The sequence below is a fragment of the Echinops telfairi genome, unplaced genomic scaffold (assembly GCF_000313985.2).
Source record: "Echinops telfairi isolate 266 unplaced genomic scaffold, ASM31398v2 ScPeMD7_3533;HRSCAF=4204_0, whole genome shotgun sequence".
NCBI lineage: Eukaryota > Metazoa > Chordata > Mammalia > Afrosoricida > Tenrecidae > Echinops > Echinops telfairi.
The window spans coordinates 48,020,429-48,042,886 of record NW_022107431.1 but is presented as its reverse complement, the minus strand read 5'-3'; the positions used below and the strand labels follow the sequence as shown (position 1 = coordinate 48,042,886).

Below are 22,458 nucleotides of genomic sequence, written 5' to 3'. Positions count from 1 at the left end.
GGGGATGGAGGAAGGGAGGGGGAAAATGATAAGCTGATACCAAGGGCTCAAGTAGAATTATTTTGAAAATGATGGTGGCAACAAATGTACAAATGTGCTTGACACAATGGATGGATGTGTGGATGGTAATAAGAGTTGTACAAGCCCCCAGTAAAATGATTGAAAAAAAGATTTACAGTTTCAGAAACCCATAGGGGCAATTTCCTCTACCCTGCAGGGTGACTGAGTCGGGATGCACTAGTGGCAGTGAGTTTGGATTTGGGGCTTATGTGTATTACTTCATTGACTCCACAGGACACCCTGGTAAGGTAGGCACCGGACAGAGCAAACGCTGAGGCACAGAGAGGTTGGATTCCTACCACCGCGCAGCTATTAAGTAGCAGAGTCAGGGTCCAAGTTAGTTTGCACACAGAATCCTGATCTCTATTGCTTCTTCTCTGAGAATGCAAAGCCTTATAGTTTAGCATTTGTTAAAATTTTGTGGGAATAAATAAATTTTATTTTAAAATAGAGAATTATGAAAAATGAACAATTTATCATACCTTAGTTTTACATTTTGACTTCAGGACTTTGTTCTTATTTTTAAATTTTTTATCTATATCTAAAAGTGATTCTGACCAGTTTTACATTATTTTATACATTGTGAAAATTCAGCAAAGATAAGAGTACTAGTTTATATACAGGTCAGATAGAAATTTACAAGTTTAACAAAAATAGAATTGTAACTTTACATTTGTTTAGTTTTTATCTTGTTTTTGAAAAGTATTCTTTTCCTAAATGATAACTACACTTCTTTTTAATGGTAGGAATCTAAGAATAAATTCAATATTTTAAAGTATTCCAAAATGTAAATATGTATAACTCCATTTTATTGTTCATTCATATTTCAATTTAAGATTAGTTATGGTATTTTAATAATTCTTACAACTATTATTCAATTGTTCTGAAATATTTTTTTGAAATTCTAGCCAAGTATCTTAATTTGCTGTAGATATTTCTGCCATAGTATTGTTTAGCATCTACTAATTCCAAGCTCTGCTCCAGAATTTGGACCACTAGTTCAGTGAAGGAATTTATTTTAGAAAGAGCCTCCTAAGGAGAACCACTGAAGTGATCACAGTTAGGTCAGAGTCATGTTTTCGATTCTCTTCATGTTTGCTGATATGGTTAGATGGCATCACTGCATTCTGAGCTGGCCCTCTTCACGTGGCCTGCCTGTACTTTAGCTTAGGTGCACGTGCCTCGATTTACAAGCAAAGCGGTGAAAATGGCACCAATTTTTTAAAGTTTTTGCATTGCCCTTTTGAGCTCAGAGTGAGGGCTGCTCTTCAATTTTCTTAGTGGGTCTGCCCCTTGCTGCTGTGGCCCTGGCTCTCCAGCTTTCCTGCTGCCTTTCCCTGTCTCTTTGGGAACCAGCATTATTACTTTTGATTCAGTATCTCATCAGTAATGACTTTTTAAAAAGTTCTGTCTCATCTTTTCTCTGGTATTTCCTTACATTTTTTATGATGGTCTTATGTATTCCTAATAGAAATTTGAATTTGTAACTTTAGGAATTTTTATTACTGTTTTTTAAAATCTCAGATTTATTTATTTATTTATTAAAAGATCATTTTATTGGGGACTCTTACAATCCATAGCTTTTTTTTAATGGTGATGAATACATATTTAAATTAATTGATTTCTAGCTTGCCACTAACAGTTTTTCGTTTGTTTGTTTTTAATCTCTTTTCAAGGCCAAGAGACAAGCTTCTCAAGTCTTTACTGCTGAGAAAATTCCTTGAAGAACTGAGCATTGATTGCAGAATTATACTTTGCTTTTGAAATTCACTTCTTAAACTCCTTAATGCAACTTAAAAATTTCAATTCTCTTAAGTACATAACTTGAAATAGTTTCATTTTTAAAATGTTTAAATGGTGTTAATGAAATACTTTAATAATTATTATTTCAATAAAATATCATGTTATATATCATTGGCTTTTTCTTATTCTTTCGGAAACAGATTTCCTAATATGGCCATAAGCTAATATGTGTTGGATCCTTACATATGTTAGGTATTTTTTTCAGTATGTTATATATATTGTTTAATCTTCGAAATAGTCCTTTTGAGACAGAATTATTCTTAGCCTTCTGAGGACACTAGCACCAAGGTTTCGTAATTTTTCTGAACTTAGTTAAAAAGATTCCAACTCAGGCTTTCTCCCTTCCAAGCTTTTGCTCTTTATTATACCATTCTGCTTTTTTTTTGTAACAGAGTGTATGTAATATTCAATTGTGTACTCATCACTAGTTCATAATAACCACAATATTTATTAGGGATAGCTCACTAAAAAGGCATTGCTTTTGGTAAATTTTTACACTATTAGTAGCCTAAATATTTTGTTACTTACTATTCCATAGTTATTTATAATAAATTCTAGGTATTTTGTGTCATATGTCTTAGAATCTTGTTTAATATGCCCTCTGGGAAAGAAACTTTCAGCTAGATGCTGATAGACATTGGGTGTGCCGTGTATGTCAGTTAAAATTCTCTTGCAACAAGAACACTGGCATACAAACCAAGGAATTCATTGAGAGATTTTCACAAGCTCACAATAGCCTCAGGTAACTAAAGAACTGAACTTCCTTTTCGGGGGATGCTGTGTAGAGGCATTCAAAATGGTTCAGCATCTGATCTACCAGTGTAGGCTGTCCTACAATGCAGCCTCTAATAAAACTGGACTGTCCTGAACCCCTGCTAATAGAACTGTTTACTTTTATACAAAGAAGGTTGGTAAAGCACCAAAATCTGCATGTGGCTCGTGCCCAGGCTGACCTCGAGGGGTCCATTCTGTGACACCTTAAATTCTCATGAAGTTGTCCAAAATGAAAACTGTCAGCGGGGTCTATGGTGGTTCAAGTGTGTCCAGGACAGAATCAAGCAAGCTTTCCTTACTGAGGAACAGAAAATCAGGGGCTATGATGGCTCAAGTGTGTCTAAGTGTATCCAAGACAGGATCCAGCGAGTTTTCCGTACTGAGGAACAGAAAATAATGAAAGTGTTGAATGTACAAGCACAGAGTCGGAAAGCTAAATAAAAACAAATGATGCTTTTTGAATAATTTAAAAAAAGTTTTAGGGGCCCAAATATAATTTGTAGCAAGAACAATCTGATTAAAAGCTAAGATAGAATGTTCTCTTAAAATTCAGATTCCAGAGCAGATACTAAGGGAGGACATTGGGGCAGATGAATATATGGATACTCAGCAACAAAAGGAACCAGTATCCCGATGAAAATGAACCAGACCTTTACTTGACTGAAGTTTTATACATTATATGTATTCTAGTAAGAATTTACAAGTTACACTCCCAAGAAGTGCCCTCTGCCATTCAGATGTAGCATTGATTATGCTTCATATCATGTATTTATCTTAGGCCACCATTTTCTCAGATTCGCTAACGCTACCCCTGTGTAGTCTCGGTTCTCTCAATCCATCTTCCACTAGAGCTAAACGAATGTTTTGTGACACTAGTGTAATCGTCCTTATTGCTCATTGATGAAACAAAAACATCCTACATAACAGCCTTGCTTATGTCTGTCTGAAGTCTTATTTCTCACCACTCCTTTCGACCCCTCTTCCCCCGCCCCCCCTCCTACACACACACCTTTTGGCTAGAAGTTGTTTGTTAACCGATAGCTGCTTCGAACGCTTTTGACCTTAGTACTCTACTTGGTTCCTGAAGAATAACGCAGTATCATGGGGCGCTAAAGGAACAAGCACGTCTGTCTTGGAAGAAGGACAGCCAGCGTGCTCCTTAGTGGCAAAGACTTCGTCTCACCTACTTGACGTGTCGTCACAAGTAACCAGTCCCTGGAAAGGGACATCATGCTGGGTAAAGTCAAGGGGCCGTGAAAGAGAGAGAGGCCCTTGACAACGATTAATTAACACAGTGCTGTAACAAGAAGATCACGCATAGGGAAAAGTGCAAGGACGGCGCCGGACCAAGCAGTGCTTCCTTCTGCCGTGGGTAGTCGCTATGGATCGGAGCCTGCTCAATGGTGCCCGACGATACCTTACAGCATTAAATACCATTTCATGTGGCCTATTCATTAGAGCATAGCATATGCTCAGTCAAGACAATTCTCAATATATGTAAAAAGATAGAAATAAAGAATGTTCTTTGATAGCAGTGCAATCAAATAGAAAGCAATAGCAATAAGATACATAGTGAAACCCCAAACGTTTGTAAACTAGGCACTCTGTTTTAAATAATCCATAAGTTAAGAAATCACAAAGTAAGTTGCAAACATTTAAAATAAATGATATTAAAATGACATTTGGAAAAAGTGTTTCCTGAGCTGGTCGAGCCTGGATTGAAGTGTGTCCTCTAAGTGTTCAATGCGAATATTAACTCCCAGTATAGATGGGTGCTTCATTTGTGACCAATTAGAGTCTCTATGACAGTTTTCCTTTACAAAAGTAACATTTTGTAACATTTTTTAAAAAAAATAGACCCTTCACAGAGGTTGAGAAACAGTGTTCTATGATCCATATTTATGATCTGTGTCACGATATTTGCTGTGTGGCAGCTTATCCTAATTTTCTATTTGCCTTTTTACTATTTCCTCCTTGAACATAGACTTTGATTCCAGAGGCAATGTTAAGAGTTTGGTGGTAGCCTCAGGGTGCCTGGCAAATAGAGGCTTTAGAAATACTTTTTGAGTGAGTGAAAGTAATTACTAATCTTAGAAAAGTAGTGGCAGAAAATGTAAGTCATATATCTCTGATATGCCAGCTAGCTACCTGCAAATGATTTTTCCTCCCTTAGTTCAAGCTGATTTCTGTAGGAGTCAGATAACTCAAAGAAATTTCTTGGAGAAGTAGTAAGTAAAAGCATGACTTTTACAGTTCCCACTATCTTTAAGCAAGTGATGGAATTAGGAACCTTTTCCCCAAGGAGAGAAAACAAACATACACATACAATACTCACTTATTCTCTAATTTAGATACTCTAGTGCAATGGTTCTCAGCCTTCCTAATGCCGCGACCCTTTCATACAGGTCCTCGTGTTGTAGTGACTCCCAACCATAACATTATTTTCATTGCTACTTCATAATTGTAATTTTTCTACTGTTATGAATCGGGCGACCCCTGTGAAAGGGTCGTTTGACCCCCAAAGGAGTTGTGCCCCACAGGTTGTGAGACGCTGCTCTAGATCAGTTCTGGATATTTTTGGCTTCAGTACTTTTTGACCCTTAAAAATTACTGAAGTCTCCAAGAAAATGGTGCGAATTATGGCTTTCAATATCTACCATATTAGAAATTAAGTCAGACTTTAAACGCAACATTTAAAAAATAAGACCATCAGAACAATGCTATAATAAGACTCCATATTTGATATTTTCTGAGAAATAAAAATTATATATACATAGGATCTTTTAGCATAAACCATATAGCAGCAGACAGCCTCGTTTTGATCCCACGGATATGTACTATGTATTCCCATACGTAGGCTTGCCCAGACATGGTACCATACATGTGCTTGAGGGACACTGGACTGATTTTATCCTTGCTAGTCATCCTCGTCTTCATCTTCAGTTTCTTCGTCTTGCTCGGCTTCGAGTACAGCTGCTGCCTGGGCAGCCCTGAAAGACTGCTCCTCTTCCACACTTGGGTCATCCATTTCTGTGATTTCTGGACCACTGGGGTACTCTTCATAAACTGGTGGGGGAGCTGGTGGTGTGTAGTTGTCTGGGCTATACTTATGACCCCAGCCTATGTAGATATTTTCAAACTTTCTATAAGTTAAAAAAAAGTAAACATAATTTTTTGTAAGAAAAATGAACCTTCTGTAAAGATTAGACATTTCAAATTTATCAATGTCTCAGAATTTGTTTTTAATTCATTTAAGAATACTAGAAGTGAAATATCTCAATAATTAATGATCAAAGAGATTTTGTTCCCATTTGCTTATGCTGTCTGAGAAAACCCTGGGGATAGACCCTGTTAACAGGTATGGTGTGCCTGGACCACAAACAAAGGCTTTTCTTTGATTTATGTTCATGGGAGGAAAAAGAGTAACGGTACTTCAGGATTAAAAATGCACTCCTTCCACATAGCTACTTAAGAATAATTTGAAATGTACTCAGCCAGCGAAGTTTTATCTGTGTTATTAGGTAAAACATACAGAAATATAAAACAAATATGGGTTTCTGTTCTAAGTGAGGGTAAAAGGGCATTTAATACCCTCTTTATCCTAATTCTCTTGAATGTGATAGCTTAAATATTTATTTTATGAAAATATATAGCAAAAATGAGAGGAGATTTAAGCTAGTAATTTAAATCCTTCTTAGCATTACCTCCAAAAATCCACGGAAATAAATGCATAAATCAAGCATCCAGATAGTCAAAGAAGAAAGCTGAAAGTTGCTTGATTAATTGGGTAATTTGGATGATAGGGCAGAAGTCTAAAATACCCCAATTTCCAAAATGTATTTCTGTGTCCTATAAATATCATGTTAGTAAGTTTTATGCCATAACTGACCTAACTCAAAAGACAAACTCGCTGCTATCGGATTGCGGTTCTGTAAGGACGGGAGCACCGCTGTGTGGATTTCTGAGCCTGCAACTCTCCTGTGCTTCTCAGAGAGCCTGTTTTTCTATCACCAAGTGACTGGCGGCTTCACACTGCTGGCCTGTGGTTAGCAGCCCAACATGTAACCACGATGCCACCATGGCTCCTGACACAGGAATGAGGGGAAATGACAGTAGCTGGCCATTCCAGTGATCATTTATAATTGCCAGAGTTTATGTAGTTCCATTTCCTTACTTGCCATTGGAAAAGGCATATGCTCCAGGCCAAAGGTTGGATCGGAGGACTGCAATGGCATATTGAGGAATGAGATTCGATGATAGCCGTGTTGTCCACGGAGGTACATTCCGAATCTCTGAAAACCAAAGAGAAACTTTAAAACAGAGCTCCAGGTACAGATCTAAAACATCCATCTGTGCAACACAGAAGTCATTTTGATAAACCTTTTCAAAATGGCCCAAGCCCATACCTATCACACATGGCATAGCAAAGTTAAAGTGTCAACAGCTGAACCAGAGAGCATTATACAAGTATGTCATGGTTCTGGAACTGTGCGATTTGAATGGGCGGAGTAAAATTAGATGACCAAATGGGCTATTAAATCACTTCCATGGAAAAGTAGGCACAAAAACTAAAACAGAAAAAAACCACTACCATGGAGTCGATTTCAACTCACAGTAAGCCTATTGGCCAGAGTAGAACTGCTCCTTAGGGTTTTTGAAGCTGTAAATCTTCATGGGAGCAGACAGCCTCATCTTTGTCCCCCAGGAGTAGCTGGTAGGTTTGAACTGCTGACTTGTGATTAGCAGCCCAATGTTTAACTCGCTGTACCACCAGGGCTCCTTAAAACTTATTAGGAAGAAACAAATCAGTGGGCCACTGAATTGATTCCGAATCATAGCGACCCTATAGGACAAAGTAAGTGTGACCCACCACACCACTAATGCTCCTAAGCACTGGGACAGTAGTAGGTTAAAAAGCAAAACTCAAAAAAAGCCAGAAGCTCATACAGTATTGTACTATCCCTAACAATGCCAAGTGTTTGTGGCCTGTAGAATGCCAAGCACAGAAGAATGGTGTTCCATACAACCACCAGCATTTCCACGTTGTGTTTCCTCACTACAGCATCTCTTCAACCTCTCTCAGAAAGCTGGTGTGGCTAGTTACATACTTGTCCTCATACCATGCCAGACTCCCTACCATGTCCTTAAGGGGGAACGGATGGAACCCGAGCTCCTATTCACTTTTCTGAGGTTTCCAACTCTCGTATATTTACCACAAAGTGTGCACAGTATGTTATATATGTGGTGCATGATTAAGAGCTTGGCTGCTAACCCAAAGGCCTGCAGTTTGAATCCACCAACTGCCTCATGGGACAAAAAGAGGAGCCTGCTTCTGTAAAGATTTATGGCCTTGAAAACCCTATGGAACAGTTCTGCCCTTTTTTGAATTTAACTAGACAACACTTTTTGGTTTTAGTTTCATGAGATTTATATATATCGCTTGTGTCTGCATGTTATTGTTTATGTAAACTCACCTAAATCTTCAGAGATTGGTGTCAAAAGTGGAGGCCCCACTTCCTGTTCTATATAGTCATGCTCTTCTGCCTTTTCTTCTTCTTTTTCTTCATCTTCTTCCTCTTCTTCCTCTTCACTTTTCTGTACGGGGTTGAACCAATTACAGCGACCCTAGGAATGAAGGTTGTACTATTGAAATTTTATTGAAGATCTTAAAATCTTAGAATATGCATTTGTTTTAAAAGCAATTATCAGCATGTAAGTAAGATCCCACTACGTGGGGATGTAAACTTCAGTCACTCAAAGCACGTTTCCTAAGTGCTATTCTCAGGTGGTGTCTGGGGAGAGCGCTGGAGAAGATTGAGCCATCTGTAAGGGTGTATAGGGTTGCTATTAATTGAAATTAATATGTTGGCAGCAGGTTTGTTTATTTCCAAGTAGGTAAATTCATCAGCATCTTGAAGTTTAAAAATATTTATATTTAAAAATTTTAAAAAGTCTAAATGAAAATGCTTTGCGCTTTGTAATAAATTATTTACGTGAAGGAAGTAAAGTACCAGTGTGGCTATGATTATTAATAACAGCAAAATAAAAATGTGCTAACAAGTCTGGATACAGAGTTTAGAGGGTTTTCATTTTTCATTTAATTAACTCTGACCTTAGAAATAGCTAAGGTTCATCTCTTATCTTAAATGAACTTTTTTTAACTGTGGATGAAAAATGTAACAGTGGTTATGAGAATTCTGGCTCTATTCTGTCTGGCCTCACACATGACTTTGCTACATGCTTGGTATGTCTTTGTTTTTTCCCTGCATTTGTTTGTTTTTTCCACAACGATTTTATTGGCATATAATTCACATATCATACAATTCAACATAGTTCAATCACATCAAGAAGCCTGCACAGTCTCACCCCTGTCACATTTCTTAGACGCTACCTCAATTTTCTCTTCCCTAATGTAGGGTGACAATAGGAATTTGTTCATAGAGGTGTTGTGAGGGTTAAATGAAATTACAGATATAAAGTATTAGAACAGTACCTGGCACAACAGATGTTACATAAGTGTTGTGCATCACAGTTTGCTTATTTTTGTTATAATCCTTCATTCCTCTTGGCATAAAAGTTCCAGTAATTCCCATGTATTATAGAGATAGAATTCAAATGAAAACAAAGCTGTTTCATAACATACACATACACACAAACTTAAACCTTTATGCCACTTGTCAAATATTCCATAGAAGTAGTACTTTTATTTTCCACTTGAAAAGAAAAATCTATTTGGAAATCTCCACTTCACACCACTGGGCTACTATTATGACATATCATGCACTGTGTTTTTACTTTATTTTTATGGTCATTTCCTCTAGAGTCTGAAGGGCTTCACTTCTAACTGGCTGACAGATTGAGCATGGCAAAGCACCTACCTGAGGGAGAATATGTTGTACATGGTGAACCCAATTGGATAGAGATTCTACTAGATCAATCACAGGAATGCCTTCAAAGTCAGGGTTTTCCTCAAAGCTCTCTCGTCCACCTTCTACCTCTTCCTCCTCTTCGCCCTCTTCCTCTCCAAACTGATAGAATCCTAGGGGGCTGACATGGGTGCCTGCTGAAATTCTAGCGATTTGTGCTCGTAAGTAATTGCTCTCATTTCCGGGGAAAGGTGGGTAACTTATGACAGGTGCATCCAATCTCCCCGTGAAAAATTTTTTTATTTTTCTTGCCACAACAATTTGTACAGGTGTAACGGATGGTAACTTAATCCAAGGTCTTCCTGGTTCACTGCAAACAAAATATACATATTTGTTGGCACCTGTCCTACTTTCTTCCTTTGGTACAGCCTGTGGGGCTTTGTAAAAAGGCTTTGGTAATTCATCTTCCTCATCTTCATCCACTTCACTTTCTCCATTGGCCTTCTCGTCAGCTACATCTTCCTCCTCCCCCTCCTCTTCATCTTCTCCCTCACGGAATTCTACTTCAGCTACAAGGTAATTCATTTCCAGCCCCAGGATTTTGCCCCAGAAACGACATTTGTGGATTGGGTGGGTATCGGTGAGCTGCTTGAGGGCGAGAAATATGCGGTAAGTCGCATCTGTGCCCAAGCAAACTCCAGCTTGTTCAAAGTAGAAAGCAGATTCCATGACATTGGGAAGACAGTTTTCTGCCTAGAAATACAAACATTGTAGTTAAATCTTTATCCAGAAAACAATGGCCTATTTCTACATTATTTTCTGCACATCTTGATACTAGCTACACTTTCTACAACTTCTTTAACCATTTCTATCAGAATTCAGATCAAACTTTGATAATTTAGGAACTTCAATGGCTCTTTCATTAATTATGAATATACCTCTACCATTGTATCTTATACTCATGAATAACTATAATAGTTATCTTGTTTTATGTATATTTGGGGCAGAAATAATGTAATGAACCCTATTAATAGTAACCATTCAATATCACCTTCTTATTTAAAAAATGTGTCTGTATGGACTCCCATGTATATATGTATTTATATATAACATATACACACCCATTACATACCTCTAACTCTGGAATCCTAGGGTGTCCATATGTTTAGTTTACCTGGCTATTAACTGAAAGTTTATTTGAGTTTACCCAGAGGCACCTGGGAAGAAAAACCTAGTGACATACTTCTGTAAAAGCTGCCACTAAAACCCCTATGCAGCACAATTCTAGTTTGACATGTACGGATGGGGTTGAGATGAGACAGAATTGAGTCAATGGCAATTGGTTTTTATATGGACATGTTTATGCCTATACCCCTGGTGGTGTCATGGTTATGAATTAGGCTGCTAACCACAAAGTCCACAGTTCAAAACCACCAACTACTCCACAGAAGAAAGAAAAGTTTCTACTCTGGTAAAGAGTTACAGTCTCAGAAACCCCCAGGAGCAATAGGTTCTACTCTATCCAGTAGGGTCACTATGAGTCAAATTCCACTTGATAGCTGTGAGGGTTTGGGGGTTGTTGTTTGGTATATGTATATCTATATAGATATGTGTATCATATTTATTTTTTCCTCTGCAATACATATTTATTTTTATAAATATATATGTATGTATATAATAAATAGAGTAAATAAGAATAATATGCTACCCTAATGTAGGGTAACTATATGAGACATTAAAAAGATCATATAATAAAATAAATGTTTAGGCATTGAAGACATAATGAAGTAGTCGATGCTTGCCCTTATTTATAATAATTCAATTTGGATTTAAAACAAGAAAGACAATATGAAATGAAAGAATACAGGAAAATGAACAGGAAGCATCTCAGTCGAACCCTAGAAAAAAGTGATGAGAAAGTTGAAATGACCTGACCTGAAGAACTCTTTTGCAAAGCAAATTCTAGACTCTCAGGTGGAAAAATTGAGATTCTTCCAAAGGATATGGCTTATGAAGTGTGCAGTGCCAGAATAAACATAACGGCTGTCAACTCCACAGTGGATGGATGGATGGATGGATGGATGGATGGATGGATGGATGGTGATAAAAGCTGTATGAGCCCACAATAAAGCGATTAAAAAAAAAAGACTGTCAACCTCAGCTCTTGATGTAGGACTGTAAAATTCTTTCCTCAGCATGCACTGCACCACCCACCCTTGATTTGATCTTGCTTCCTAGAACGATTTCTTATTAGTCTTTTCAGTTGGTTCTTTTTTTCCTAATTGACTTTTGTTTCTTTTTTAAAATTAATCATTTTATTGGTGGGCTTTTAGAGATCTTATAACAATCCATATTTCGATTGTTGTTCAAAATTTCCTTTTGAAGCAGCTCATCTTTCAATATCATATGCTTCAAAGGTTCCTGCTTCACTTCAGTGATACGCAACTTTAAATTTTTCTCTCTTTAACTCTAATTTTTCTTCCCCTATGTTTCACATCTGCATTTCCAGTTACATCTGAGAAATTTTAGGGTGAAGATTCTACAGATATCTTGAGTTGAACTCATATTTCTCTCAGTCATTTATATAAGCATATGTATCTTGTCTTTGGAAATAACTTTATTATATAGTCTGTCTTAATATTTTACTAATCCTGCCAGAGACCGTGGTGCCGAGAGAGAATAGCGGAAGGTGAACAGGAGGTATGGAGTGAGCCTCGAGGCTGGAGGCTTGCATTTAAGTATTTTCCTATTTGATTTCAGCTCACTGCAGCAAGGAGAAGCCACAGAGAGTAGCTATTTCCTCCTGTACATTTGCTCATTGTCTGCCTGGTAATGTGTTTTAAGCTCTTTGCATTTCAGCGTGAAGGCATCCGTCACATGGCCTATACCAGGGGTGCTCAATACGTCGATCGCGATCTACTAGCCGATTGCAAATGTAGTGTGGGTAGATCGCATGGCATTAAAAAATAGACATAAACCTATCATCAATCCATCACTTAATTGATGTACAGCGCAGCCAAATCTTAGGTGTCAAACGCATGTGCAAACAACTGTGCTAAGTGCAACAAAACTGACAAGCTAAGTTATCGCCAATTTTTATACCTTGTTTTTTTTCTCTTAAACGTAAGAAAGGGCATTAAAATGAGTGGGGGAGCTGGGCCAAGTAAGAAGACAAAAACGTATCACTTTCACACGGAATGGGAGATTTTAACACTACAAGCCGACATTCAGCTGAAGTCTAGGGCGCATGAACAGTTCTGGAACTTACTCTCAGAGGGAAAGTACCCAAACATGAGAAAATGTGCTACCTCCTTGACTGCATTATTCGGCTCTACTTATTTATGTGAGTCAGCCTTTTCCCACATAAAGATCATTAAGTCCAAGTACCGTTCCACCATGACTGATGATCATTTGGAAGTGTGCTTGAGGCTGGCTGTCAGCAGCTACTGTCATACTATGCATCCCTGGCTCATTCCATTCAGGGCAAGCCATGACAGTAAACTCAGGTTATGGCAAAAAATGTACATAGTTAATTGTGTTGGGTTGTGCAATATGGACTCGTGGTTATGCAAGGTACATAAACATACATTATACATATAAAGAATTATCAATGCATTTATGAATAAATGTAATAAATAAATAAAAATAAATATATGTTTTGCATTTTTGTAGTTGGTAGATCATTTTGACTTGATCATTTTATAAGTAGCTTGCATGCTGAAAAAGTGTGAGCATCCCTGCCCTTTACAAACTAAAAAAATTAGTTATCTTTACTTCCTCTGACTCTCTTGACTAGTTGGCGTACTATTGGTTTTAACCCCAAATCCAGAACCACGGCTGTCAAGCTGATTCTGATGCATCGCCCTAGTGGGATTGCTGGACAGCATGGTCTACAGATAGATTTTAGGTGGGCTAATTGTAACAAGCATGGAAACTCAATCAGTATGCATAAATTGCAAAGATACAGGGCATTTAAGAAACAGAATATTGGGTTTATTTAGAAACATTTTGATCTAAGATTTCTTTTTTTTTAATCGTTTTATTAGGGGCTCATACGACTCTTATCACAATGCATGCATACATCAATTGTGTAAAGTGCATTTGTACATTCATTGCCCTCATCATTCTCAAAACATTTCCTCTCCACTTAAGCCCCCGGCATCAGGTCCTCATTTTTTCCCCTCTCCTTCCCCACTCCCCCCTCCCTCATGAGCCCTTGATAGTTTATAAATGGGTATTTTGTCATATCCTGCCCTGTCCGACGTCTCCCTTCACCCACTTTTCTGTTGTCCATCCCCCAGGGAGGAGGTCATGATCTAAGATTTCTGTGATTAAAAGGATTTTATTCTCCAGTGATAACTTTTATGTTTTAATAACATTCTCTGACTGAGTATTCTCAACAATTTGCCTGCATTGATTAAAAGACATATTTTATCTTTTTACTCTTGCCTGTGTTTCATTGAGAGAATATGGATAATATAAAAAATAATATGAGGCCATAAAATGCATACTATTAAAATATAATATTAGGAACTCACCTCAGAAGGGAGTGCAAATGGCATTTGAAACATATGCAACTTGATATAAGGCCTAGCTTTTAATTATGAGGGGACTTCAATATATTTATGGAAAAATTCATTTATCTTTTAATTCCATTTTCCATGACTTTGCTAAAGCCTCCTTGTATTGGGTATCATGCATCCAGCAAAAGTTCAATGAAAATGAATAATAAAACCATATCTTCACTAGGCATGTTGGAGATCATAGAAGATGGAGAAACCATTTCTTCTTATTATTATGTTTAGCCTCACCATCATATAAAACGCAACTAAGGCCTATGAGATACTACATACCAATTTGAAACAAGAAACCAGAAGAAAAATAGGAATGCTATGAAATGAGGTTGATTGGGAAAGATTGTGAGATTAAAGAAAATTTAAAATTCAAATACAATCTCAAAAGTTAAACCCACTGCCAATTCTGACTCCTGGTGCACACACATGCTTCAAAGGAGAGCTGTGCTTTAGAGGGTTCTCCCTGGCTGTAATCTTATGAAGGAGATAGATCTTCAGGTCTGCTATAAGATTGGATTCCAGCTGCCAATCTCACAGTTAGCAGCAGAGTGGAGCTGTACTCAGGAAGCTATAAAAGGTTCTACTCTGTGCCATTGGGTCTCATATTCACCCTTTCGGACTGAGTAGAATTGCCCGTTAGGGTTTCCAAGCCATTAATCTTCATTGGAGCAGACAGCCTCACCTTTGCCCTGTGGAGCAACTGATGGATTTAAATCTCTGACCTTGAGGTTAGCAGTTCAGCGCTTAACCCACTCACCCCACCAGAGATCCTCCTATGAAAGACAGCATGAATCCAAAACCTAACATTTAAATTATTCAAATGTACAGAGTAACTTACTATTTCATCTTCCAGATCTTGGTCAGCTTCTTCCAAATTTCCTTGGAGAAAAAGAGCCTTTTGCTTTTCTGCTAATTCATATGCTGGAAGCATCTCGTTTTCGTTTTGGAGTGTGTCTAATTTTTTACTAAAATGTGCCTTCTTCACATCTTGACTAATACTTTCAATGATTTCAACAGCATTTTCAGGACGCTCATCTAAGACCTTGGTCAGCATGTCAGAGAGATGATCATATCTATATCAAAAGAGAATTTTTCAGAGAATGTGCCTGTCAAACACATTTGTCTTTTGGTTGTTGGCATTTAAAGAATTTCAACAACTTGATGTCTTCAGAGATTTTAAGTGGATAAACATTTGCTAGGAAGAATCTCTCCCAATTTTTTTTGCTTAGGAAATACTCCCAGTATGATATGTATTCCATTTTAAAAATATGGAAAGACATACATTCTACATTTGCCACATTTCCACAATTTACCTGTGAGATTAAAATTACTTGATTATCTACTGAAAAGTAATATTATTTTCCACTTTTTACCTTAATCTTTTTCTGATCCTCCTTCCTGGCTTCCACCAAACACAATAGGATTTCTCAATTCTGTTGACTCTTTTTTGTGAAGATGTGTTGACTTTCCTCCCATTTTTAAAGTTCTTGATCACTTCAGAGCTTTTCAGATGTATTAGAAATGCATTTCATATTGCAACATTTTTGCCCACACATGAATGAAAGAAAAGTGTTGTCAAATCTACTCACGTTTACTAAAATGTCATGCACGCAAGTAGTTTTCCTATTCAGTAATAAGAAGCCCTGATGGCACACTGGGTTAAGTGTTGGGCTGTTAATTGCAAGGCCACACTATGGGAGAAAGATGAGGTGGTTGGCTCTTGTAAAGACTTATGGTCTCAAAAACCCCACGAAGCAGTTCTACTCTGTTCTGCAAGGTCGTTTTGAGGATTGACTTCACAGGAGTAGATTTTGGTGGACTTTTATTCTGTGAAAATCACTGCCTAGCCTTTCAACTTCATGCTCGAGTCTTTAATTTCCTCCATGGAGGCTATAAATGACATCAAATTAAGGGATTCAGGTTCAAACTGTAGTTTTACTTGCCAGGTCTCAATATGTCTACCTGTGCTTTAGTAAAAACTATTCCAATAGAATATTGTATATAAGATCACATCTGAAAACGCCTTCTTGGCAAGTATAACACATGGTTATTGTCTTCCATTCATGACTATGCATTTTAGAATAGGGATATATTAATATTTTGTTTTAATAGAATGTCAGAAAGATGGGAGTAATTTTGGATCGTTTTTTATTAAATGATATAAAAACTAACATTAGATCCTGCATTTTAGTCAAACTTTTCTGTAATTGCAATAGGTAGATTTTATATTGTTAAACAAATTTTGCATATAGGAAAAGCCATCCTCTTACTAAATACATTTGTACGGCAGTCTCTAAGTACTAGAGGATAACAGTTAATATTATAGGCGATATTTATTAACTTCCTCAGACAAATAGTATTTAGCAATAAAATCAAATCTCAATATTTAAGTAATATCAGTTATAAAGCAGTTATAAACATTTTCTTCAGTAAAGAAGATGTTTCCATTTTAAGTTATTAGTGAACTTCCAAGTACTTAAATGAGCTTCTCTAGCATTTTAACAATGTTTATAAATTCATGCTTGTTATTTAATCTAAAGCCGTAAAAGACAAATAATTTATATGTGAATTTCAAGTGGAATCCATTACTTAATAGCACATCACATGCTGGCAGCTGAAATAAATTGTAGTTGAAAAAAAGAACAACTACTAAATAATATTTTACATTTACAAAGATTTCTCACCTCGAACATGAATTGGTTTTCTATTTTTTGACCTTACAGTTACATCTCATACTTTAAAACATCTATTCATAGCCGCATGCTCTACATTCAGTAAGCACTCAATGTTTGCTGATGAATCAGAAAGCATCTCAGCAGAATATGATGACAACCAATTTAGATTCAGCAATCTTGAATGTATCCCCATGTGCTGCCATTTATTCAGTCATTCATTTAGTAAATAATTGATTGCATTATGCTAGGCATTGAGTATATAGACATGTATAAAACTGATATGATGCTTGAGCTATTGGGACTTCCAATCTAGTAAGAAATCAGATATTTAAAAAATAAGTCTCTATATATTCATTTATAAAATTATAAATGGCATTGGGTGATACTAAGAAAAAGAACAGGGCATTGCAATAGAGTTCTATTGTAACTGGGTTCTGTAAGATAAGAATGTAGGAAGACTTAGGCAAAGGCTTAGGAAGGCGGGGAAGAAGCCCTCTGGGCACAGGGAGCAGTATAGGAACTAAAGAGGTCTCATGATTCGAACTCGGTGACGGAGATGCCACGAACGGTGAGTGCTGGGAGTCATTGCGAACTTGATTGCATTAATTTCTCCATGATTCAGACCCCTCATTTAAGAGACAAGTAGGTTTCAAATAAATGTTTTCTGTTAATAGGATCCCTTCTAACCCCGAATTTCTATGACCTTCTGATTGTGTAACCCTGGAAACAGGAATCTTTAGAAAGCTGTACTCAGTGATGGGTTCTGAAGCTAAAGCAATAGTGAGATGGCTGGCACATGCCTGGACCACTGGGCACCACATGTTAAGAGAGATATGGGAAAAGCAGTGTATTCTGAGTGGCTTTTAAGGTGACTAATTTTCTGGGCTTCAGAAACTGTGAGGTTTTTCTTTTCCTTCTTTTTGCCACCCTGACTTCTGCAGTTAGGGAAGACTGGGGGCTCCCTGTAGCATGGCTGGGAGATTTTCTGATGACGGTTGTTCAGTGCTAACATTAGGTAGACAGGGGAAATGGGAAGACTGGTCATAGTGCTAGCCTAGGTGAGAAGGAAAATCCAAGTCATGCAAGGCCTAGTAAAATGCCTAGATGGGAGACATGGTTCCTTTTTATGAATGGGCAAGTTTGGAGGGTTTTTTTGTTTGTTTTTTTACATCTTGGGAGATGTTTGAACTTGACTATCAGTTTAGTCTTCCTCAAGTCTGAGAGCCTTTAATTACCAGGCTTTGTTTCTAGGTGCCTAGGTGGTGTCATGGGTTATGCGTTGGGCTGTAACTGCAAGGCCAGCAGTTTGAAACCACCCATCACACTGTGGGAGGAAGATGGGGCTTTCTGCTCCTGTAAAGAGTTAACCGTTTCAGAAACCCATAGCAGGCAGTTTGCCTCTGTCCTTTAGGGTCACTATGAGTCAGTGAGTTTAGCTTGGTTTGGTTTGAGGGCCTTTAAAAGGTCCCTGGTGGTGCAAATGATCTAGTTTCATAAAGAAAAACCAAGTGAGCTGGCACACCCTATGCCACAGGATTGCCACGAGTAGGAATCAACTCCGTGGCATGACACAACAAGGGTTTTTAAATACCCCCCCCCTGCTGCCCCAAATACCCAGCAATAATCTCTTTAGAGTCTAGTAATAGAGTTATTGTCCCCAAGTGTTATATTTCTAATACATTCTGTCCAAATGGATAGCTTCATTTAACTACAAAGCACATTGTTGCACAGAGAAATCCACAAGCCCCTCTGTTTCCCCAAACCTTTCTCTCCCAAACTTACAGATTTAAGCTTGACTTGCTACTGGTCTGCAGTAGGTAAGCCTTAGCATTCTGAACAGCAATCTCAAGCATGTTGGGGGCTGCTTCAGAGACTTCAGGCTCCACCTGATCAGGATCCTCGTTACTGCCCCAGTCTTCCTCCAGGAAAAGACCAACTCTCAGCTCTTTTTGTTGAGAGTGGTTTGAGGTCACATGCCCTGGCTGGGGTAGGTGAGGTTTCGATTGCTGAGACTGTTGGAGGGCGTTCCCCTCTAATTGACTTGTTGGATGAGGAGTGGATTCTTCATCATCAGTCGTGTGTTCTACATGATCAGAACGAGTTGTTTCAGCGTCAGGAATCGCACTAGTGAGCTTGTCTGATGGCCAAGGTGGGACAAGATCCAGTTTGGGCAGCTCAAGGGGAGGACTGGGAAGGGGGTCCTGAGGAGAGGCTCCAGGCAGTGATGCTCCGAATGTGGTAAGGTCACCCGCAGGGGTGCTGGCTCTAGACCGGGGGCTGCCAGGCAGGCTGCTCCTGGGCTGGGGTTCTGTTTCAGGCCCTGGCTCAGACTCCATGGGCTCAGGTAACTTAGGCTCCTGATCTCTGGAAGAAGCTGCTGCCATTTCTTCCCATGGCTGCCCTGCTTCACCTGGTTCTTGGCTTTCCTCTTCCTGGTTCAGAATAGTCGAGGCTTCCATGGAAGGAGTCAGGAGAAAAGTCTCTGGAGGAGCGGGGAGTAGAGATGGAAGGAGGCAACACAAAGCTGAGGCCTCCTTAGCGATTTCTGAGCTCAAGTTGCCCTGCTAGTTGCAGCGTCCTCTCTCCATAGCAACTCAAGGCAGCGTTCCCTTTTTTTTTTAAAAAAAGCAGCAACTAACCAACGAAAACCAAGAAGCAGCTCTGTTGCTAGGATTAAAGAGAGACACCAAGTACTGTGAAAATACTGGGCTTGTGATTTGGTGGAGTCGCTGCTTCTCTGCCTAGTGCAACCAATCAGCTCTGCACTGAAGCAGGAAACCTGAGAATGTTTCTGCGTGCTAACACCCCTTGAAGAGGGAGCAGCAAACCCTCCTGGGCGGACCTAATGGTCTAATAGTTGGATGTATGTTAAGCAGAGAGGGGTGAAACATGCATTAATGGAGATACCTCTCTCTGTCTCTCTTTTTCTCTCTCTGACAGGGAACTGCAGCGGGGAGTGAGAGGATGGAGGGAATTGGGAGCTATAGGGAGAAGGAAAGGGAGTGGGGTGAAGAGGGAGCGGGACATCTTGGGAAATTTAGAGTTGCTGGTACCCATAGAACCACAGTGTACTCCCGAGTACAAAATTGACAAAGCTCAAAGATGTCTCACCTGGGCCCATGAAACTCAGGAACTTTTGGAAAATGATCAAAGTCCTGCTTTTTGCTTTTTCCTCCTAGAATGAAATCTTCCCTGAATAGGCAAAAGATTAACTTTAAGGAAAAGAAAACACAGAAAGTTCGTTCATGAAAATAAACAGTTCAGGAGTTACCTGTTTCTAATAACTGAAATTCAAATTAACTCTAAAACTAAATTGGCATAATCTTCATTTGACAATAACATTCAGAAGCTTTCAATGAGTTCGGGTCGTGATTATGACTAGCAAGTCAATCTCCAGCATGAGGAAGGAATAGAGGATCGGGCCATTTCTCTGACTATGAGCTGCAAATTAAAGTCCTTAATTTCGTTTTGGTTTTTTTCCCCCTTGAATTTCTCTTTTTTCATAGACCAATTAAAACTTGGTATGTGAATCTTTTCACTTACATGATTTCCAATATCCACACGGTTCTCATGAATTCTAACTTCATGGAAGAACATACTTGCTCCCTATTCTCCTCAATTTCATGGGGGCATCAGTACATTTCACAATTTTTTCACCCCTCAAACTCCTTGCCACGGTCACTTCGGACCCACTGGTGTTACATGCCATCAGGTCAGTTCTGACTCCTAGCGACCCGATGCAGAACAGAACCAAACACCTGGTCCCGTGCCACCCTCACAACTGTTCTTATGTTGGAGCCCATTGTTGCAGCCACCGTGTCCTTCCATTTTGTTGAAGGTCTTCCTCCTTGGGGCTGCCCCTCCTCTTTACCAAACATGATGTTCTTCTCCAGGGACTGGTCTCTCCTGACAACATGTCCAAAGTACTTTAGATGATGTCTTGCCATCCTCACCTCTAAGAAGCATTCTGACTATGCTTCCGAGGCATTTCTTTTGATTTGGAAGTCCATGGTATTTTCAATATTTTCCACCACCATCACAATTCAAATGCACCAATTCTTCTTTGGTCTTCTTTATTCAGTGTCCTATTTTCACATGCATAGGATTTGATTGAAAATACTATGACTTAGGTGAGGTGCACCTTAGTCCTCAAAGTCACCTTCTTGTTTTTGAACACTTTAAGAGGTCTTATGCAGCAGGTTTACCCAATGGCAACGCGTGTTTTGATCTCGTGACTTCTGCTTCCACGACCATCCTTTGTGCATCCAAGCAAGATGAAATCCTTGACAACATCAATCTTATCTCCATTTATCATGATGTTCCCTGCTGGTCCAGTGGTGAAGCTTTTGGTTTTCTTTACACCGAGTTGTAGTCCACTACAAGTCTTGAAAACAAAATCAAGCTCACTGCCATTGAGTCAATGCTAACTCCTAGTGACTCCCTGTTGGTTTCTGACATGGTAACTGTTTACAGGAGTTTGTTTGTTTGCTTGTTTATTTATGAAAGCCCAGTTTTTATCCCGAGAAGCTGCTGGTGGTTTCAAACTGTGGACCATGTGGTTCACAGCCCAATGCATTACCACGACACCACCAGGGCTCTTACCACTCCCCAATGCATCTGAGGATGCACGTACAAAATTTTGCATATAATTTCTCATGGTACAGGGATTTCTTTATATAAGACTCACATTTTAAGAACACTTGAATTAGATGTATGGACAAAGTGAAGGAAAAACAGAATTGTAAATTGGACATTTTTGTTAATTGATTAGAAGATTGAAGGAGCTAATATTTTTTCCCCTTTCAAGGTTTCTTTCTCTTCTTTATTGCAGCTGGCATATGTGGTGGGGGTTTGCTTTTCTACCTCTCCTCTGGAGGGTTGTTGGGTCAAAAGAAAGCAAGCAGGACGGAACAGGCTTAGAGTGAGCCTCTCTTCACTTTAGGGGGGAAATTCACGGAAAGTTTGCAAAGTGGTTTGTCCACATAGAATAATCTCATAATCTTGTCTTGATTCAAGCTTTAGTTTCAGTCTAGCGAGATTGATTCCAATAAGTTTCTAGCTGTTTCTCATTGTTCTTAAGACAAGGACCAAAACCTATAGCAGATTTACCTTTCCATCACCTTCATTTTGAGTCACCATCCCTTTCTCATTCTGTAATTCAGTCTGTCCAATTCTTCTTTCAATTTCCCAACTGTCTTGCATTCCTTCCAACCTCAAACCCATTGCTCCTGTTGTTTCCTCTACTTGAAATTTTTCTTCCTTTTTTCCCCCACTTAGTTCTTTGCCTTAGAAAAATCTTCCCTGGTGTCAAAAAAATTGCACTTTTCCCTGTCATATCATGTTCTCTCAAAGCACCCTGCAGTGTACATTTATAACATTGGTCACAATTTGTAATTGTAAAGGACCAGCATTGTTGTTTCTTTCTATTTTTTGGAGGTTGTTTTCATATCTTCTTTTAAAAAATATCATTTTATTCGGGGCTCATACAGCTCTAATCACAATGCATACATCTATTCACTGTGTCAAGCACATTTGTACATATGTTGCTATCATCATTTTCAAAACAATTTCTTTCTACTTGAGCTCTTGGTATCAGCTCCTCATTTTTTCCCCTCCCTCGCCTACCCCCCTCCCTCATAAACCCTTGATAATTTTAAAAATTATTATTATTTTTCCATATCTTACAATGACCTATGTCTCCCTTTA

The 22,458-nt window shown here is 38.6% G+C and overlaps 2 protein-coding genes across 6 annotated transcripts in view; one reads left to right on the top strand and one right to left on the bottom strand.

The window, feature by feature from the left end:
- The window catches only part of ZUP1 (zinc finger containing ubiquitin peptidase 1), a 29,346-nt gene extending 27,432 nt beyond the window's left edge, over nucleotides 1–1,914 (top strand). For 2 of the 4 annotated variants that reach the window (XM_045294529.1, XM_045294528.1), the window contains exon 11: nucleotides 1,737–1,914. In XM_045294529.1, the coding sequence (XP_045150464.1) occupies nucleotides 1,737–1,784 (48 nt within the window). In that variant the 3' untranslated portion in view covers nucleotides 1,785–1,914. Of the gene's footprint in view, nucleotides 1–217; nucleotides 780–1,736 lie in introns of those variants that run through there. The other 2 variants (XR_006680483.1, XM_045294530.1) reach the window with 2 other exon arrangements.
- Nucleotides 1,915–5,489: 3,575 nt separating this feature from the next.
- On the bottom strand, nucleotides 5,490–19,211 carry RSPH4A (radial spoke head component 4A). Of its 2 annotated transcripts, XM_004702019.2 has the most exons (6): nucleotides 18,535–19,211; nucleotides 14,916–15,150; nucleotides 9,516–10,256; nucleotides 8,112–8,262; nucleotides 6,812–6,929; nucleotides 5,490–5,780 (listed from the first exon to the last, which is right to left on the bottom strand). In XM_004702019.2, exons 1-6 carry the CDS (start codon nucleotides 19,209–19,211, stop codon nucleotides 5,555–5,557), a joined length of 2,148 nt encoding a protein of 715 aa, XP_004702076.1. In that variant the 3' UTR covers nucleotides 5,490–5,554. The 2 variants fall into 2 exon arrangements, with proteins under 2 accessions (XP_004702076.1, XP_004702077.1); XM_004702020.2 differs by lacking the exon at nucleotides 8,112–8,262 and having other exon boundaries at nucleotides 5,691–5,780.
- Nucleotides 19,212–22,458: the final 3,247 nt, after the last annotated feature.